The sequence below is a fragment of the Natator depressus genome, chromosome 1 (genome assembly GCF_965152275.1).
Source record: "Natator depressus isolate rNatDep1 chromosome 1, rNatDep2.hap1, whole genome shotgun sequence".
In the NCBI taxonomy this organism is placed as follows: Eukaryota; Metazoa; Chordata; order Testudines; family Cheloniidae; genus Natator; species Natator depressus.
In genome coordinates, this window is record NC_134234.1 from 7,305,747 (window position 1) to 7,310,366 (window position 4,620).

The 4,620-nt window shown below is 45.6% G+C and overlaps 1 protein-coding gene across 1 annotated transcript; it reads right to left on the reverse strand.

Annotated features, from left to right (window-relative positions):
- Positions 1–2,478: 2,478 nt before the first annotated feature.
- On the reverse strand, positions 2,479–3,414 carry LOC141981050 (olfactory receptor 51G2-like). Its single transcript, XM_074942858.1, has one exon. It carries the CDS (start codon positions 3,412–3,414, stop codon positions 2,479–2,481), a length of 936 nt encoding a protein of 311 aa, XP_074798959.1.
- Between the last annotated feature and the right edge of the window lie 1,206 nt (positions 3,415–4,620).

A 4,620-nucleotide genomic window follows, 5' to 3' on the forward strand; every position in this document is an offset into this window, starting at 1 on the left:
ACTTTAAAATCCCTCCTGGCCAGAGGAAAAATCCTCTCACTTGTAAAGGGTTAAGAAGCTAAAGGTAACCTCGCTGGCACCTGACCAAAATGACCAATGAGGAGACAAGATACTTTCAAAAGCTGGAAGGAGGGAGAGAAACAAAGGCTTGGCTGTATGTTGCTTTTGCTGGGGATAGAACAGGAATGGAGTCTTAGAAATTTTAGTAAGTAATCTAGCTAGGTATGTGTTAGATTATGATTTCTTTAAATGGCTGAGAAAAGAGCTGTGCTGAATAGAATGACTATTCCTGTCTGTGTGTCTTTTTTGTAACTTAAGGTTTGGAGTAGAGGGATTCTCTATTTTTTGAATTTAATTACCCTGTAAGGTATCTACTATCCTGATTTTACAGAGGTGATTCCTTTACTTCTATGAAAAGTCTTCTTGTAAGAAAACTGAATGCTTTTTCATTGTTCTAAGATCCAACGGTTTGGCTCTGTGGTCACTTATGCAAATTGGTGAGAATTTTAGCAAACCTTCCCCAGGAAGTGGGGTGCAAGGGTTGGGAGAATTTTGGGGGGAAAGACGTCTCCAAACTACGTTTCCCAGTAAACCCAGCTAAAGTTTGGTGGTGGCAGTGGAAATCCAGGGGCAAAGGATAAAATTAATTTGTACCTTGGGGAAGTTTTAACCTAAGCTTACTCTAAACTCCATTTTGCTACCTGTGGGGAGTCAGGGTCATGGGATGGAGGCTGTTTTCGGGCCCCTGCTCCTCCTCTTGCCCCCCCATGCCCAGGGCAGATAGGGGTTCCCTGGTTCCCCATGGTGGGCCAGGATCCCTGGGTGGCTCTTAACACAGCCTAGCTCTAGCTTTCAGGAAGACCAGGAGGAGGGCCCTCAAGGAGAAGAGGAGGAGCAGAGCATGAAGCCTTGTGGGGGAAAAATGGAGCAAAGGCCTTAGAGGAAGAGGAGGAGGAGTGGGTGGAGCCTCAGGGGGGAGAAGAAGGGCAGGGGCAGGGTCACAGGGAGGCAGAACTCCTTCATGTGTCTTGCTTTTACCTTTTGACTAGGTGGTCACCCTAAACTGCATGAGCTAGGCTGGGATAGGAGCTAGCCTTGCCTCTCTGGGGGAGTTGAGATGCATTTCCACCACTTTCCAATCACCTGGGGCAGCACAAATCGGGGGAAGGGGAGGGAATCTGGGCCTGAGTCTCTTGCCAGGACTCATGTGTGTCAGACCCTCACTCACACAAATAGTTCTGCTCTGCCTCTGTGGGAAGAGGGCTCAGCGGGTGTGCAGTGTGCAGAGCCATCAGTAGGGGTGGGGATGCCTGAATGCTTTCTCCTGGGGCTCCTGTGTAAATCAGGTCTCTGACACCACTCAGACACAAGAATCTGGCTGAAGGCGTCGGGGAAGGGTGGGTGTCTCTGCCCAAGTAGTAGCCCCTGTCCACAGCTGGTGCAGCCCCATGAATCATGCAGAACCCAGAGCGCTCAGGAAGGGCCAGGACTATGACAACAGAAGAGCTCTGCAGCTTTTGTCATGGACCCTGGATGTTTAGCCAGAGACGGGACAGGGACGGGCCAGCTGTAATTGCAAACAACATGCACTTCCCTTCTCTTTACTGACTGTATCAACAGGAATTCTGAGTTTGGGGTAGCCACCGATACGGCTCTTTATTTGCCAACATCCCACCGCTCCCCTGGCTCTCCATGAACAGCATCACTTAGTAAATGGTGCTTCCGGCCTTGGTTTCCTTTCCCGACTGCGCTCTCCTCCCTCACCAACCCCTCTCCCCTTGCTCTGGGCCTTAGACCCCATCTGGACCTCTCTTAAAAAGTGGAGATCAGTAGCGCCTGTCTTCTCAGATAAAAAGAACAGGAGTACTTGTGGCACCTTAGAGACTAACAAATTTATGAGAGCATAAGCATTTGTGGGCTACAGCCCATTTCATCGGATGCATAGAATGGAACATATAGTAAGATATATATATATGTAGATATATACATACAGGTAAGTTGGAAGTCACCATACGACCTGTGAGAGGCTAATTAGTTAAGATGAGCTATTATCAGCAGGAGAAAAAAACTTTTTGTAGTGATAATCAAGATGGCCCATTTCGACAGTTGACAAGAAGGTGTGAGGATACTTAACATAGGGAAATAGATTCAATATGTGTAATGACCCAGCCACTCCCAGTCTCTATTCAAACTCAAGTTCATGGTATCTAGTTTCCATATTAATTCAAGCTAAGCAGTTTCTCGTTGGAGTCTGTTTTTCAAGCTTTTCTGTTGCAAAATTCCCACCCTTAAATCTTTTACTGAGTGGCCAGAGAGGTTGAAGTGTTCTCCTTCCGATTTTTGAATGTTATGATTCCTGATGTCAGATTTGTGTCCATTTGTCTCAGATGTAAGGGTCCAGGTTGGAATAGATGGCTGTGGCCTGTGTTTTCTGATTCCCAGGTCACTAGTATGGGAGCAGCGTGAGGAACTGACCCTTCAGTTGATGAACACCCTGATTATCCTTGCACGAAGTTGTTTGCTTTTCACGCTGTACACAATGGGGTTCATTAGGGGTGGGACCAGCAGGTAGAAGTAGCCCAGGACAAACTGAAGCAAATGAGAAGAGCTATTCCCAAATCTGTGTATCACAGACAAGCCTATCTCTGGTATGTAGAAGAGCAGGACGGCACAGAGGTGGGAAACGCAGGTGTTCAAGGCCCTGAGACACTCCGCATGGGACACGACATTCAGCACTGTTGTGAAGATCATCACATAAGAGAGGAAGATGAGCAACGAGTCCAACCCAATGGTTAAGACTAGAGTAGACAAGCCATAGATATTGTTGACTGTGATATCCGAACAAGCCAGGTTCATGACCTCCTGATGTACACAGTAGGAATGGGAGAGAATATTAGTTCGACAGTATTGGAACCGTTTCAGCAGAAAAGGGAGTGGTAATACTAGGACCACCGCTCTTAGCACACACAGCAGTCCCATTTTAGATAACCTCCACGGAGTTAAGATGGAGGCATATCTCAGTGGGTTACAGATTGCAATGAAGCGGTCAAAGGCCATCAACAAGAGGAAGGAGGATTCCATACATTGAAGCAAGTGGATGAAGAACAGCTGGGCAAAACAGGCATCAAGGCTGATCTCCCTAGAGTTGAACAAGAACATGCCCAGTATCGTCGGTATGGTAGATATTGATAAGCCAAGGTCTGTGATGGACAACATGGAAAGGAAAATGTACATGGGCTCATGGAGGCTTGGATCTGTTTTTATAATGAACAGAATGACTGAATTTCCTACTATTGAAATAACATACATTAAGGAGAAGGGGATAGAGATCCAGAGATAGACGTCTTCCTTTCCAGGTATCCCGGTGAGAAGTAAACTTGTAAATTGGAATTTGGTATCATTGACAGCTGACATAATGGACTGGGCAGGTTCAAGGAGTTTTCAGCGTTCCTTCCTGAAAAGAAAAGAACAGGAGACTAGCTGAGATTTAACTAGACATCTTTCTGCTCTGAGTGCAAGTCTAGAGACTCCCAGGAGCTCAAGAAAGATCTGCAAAATCATACTCTTGGATTTACCCCATTAATAGGAAGATACGCATTCCCAGAGTGGATCAGACATGCAGTCCATCTAGTGCACTATCCAGTTCCAGAAGCTTCAGAGGCAGGTGGAAGAAACCCTGCAATAGGGAGCTATGAGATAACCAGCGCCCAGGAAAAGTTTCCCCCTGACACCCACTAGTTGGACATATTTTGTGGTGTAAATCAGGAGGGCTTAGAGCCCTTCCAAGCCAAGCCTTTTTTTTTTTTAAAAATTGCTCACTAATGAAATTGGTTTTTCCAATTACCCCTAGAAGCATCCAGTCCCTCTTTAAATCCTGATATGTTCTGATCCCCAATGATATCTTGTGGCTGGGAGTTCCGCAGCCTATTTGATAACTGTGATTTTACAGTTGTAACTTTCACACAGACACCCTTTCTGGCCCTTCACTTCTGAGTGTGGCCCATTGTATCATAACACGTGCATAAACACATGGCAAGTGCATGGTGAAAGCAGTCGTTGTATTATCTGTCCTCCATTGAAGCTATTTGTAAATGTGTTTCATTGCCTCATTTTATATATATTGTTTTTCACTTTCTCCACTCCTGTCAAGGTTCCCTCCCTACTCTGAACTCTAGGGTACAGATGTGGGGACTCGCATGAAGGACCCCCGAAGCTTATTTCTACCAGCTTAGGTTAAACGCTTCCCCAAAGCATAAATCCCTCCTTGTCCTTGGATGGCTGCTGCTGCCACCACCAAGTGAGTTAGAGAAAGATTCAGGAAAAGGACCACTTGGAGTTCCTGTTTCTTTAAAATATCCCCCCAAGTCCCATCACCCCCTTTCCTAGGGAGCCTTGAGAATAATCTACCAACCAAATAGGTAAACCAGATTCTTCAAAAACAGAACTTTATTATAAAGAAACAAAGAGGTAAAAGAAGCACCTCTGTAAAATCAGGATGGAAGGTAACTTTACAGGGTAATCAGATTCAAAACACAGAGGATTCCCCTCTAGGCAAAACTTTAAAGTTACAAAAAAACAGGAATAAAGCTCCCTGTTAGCATAGAGAAAATTCACAAGCTA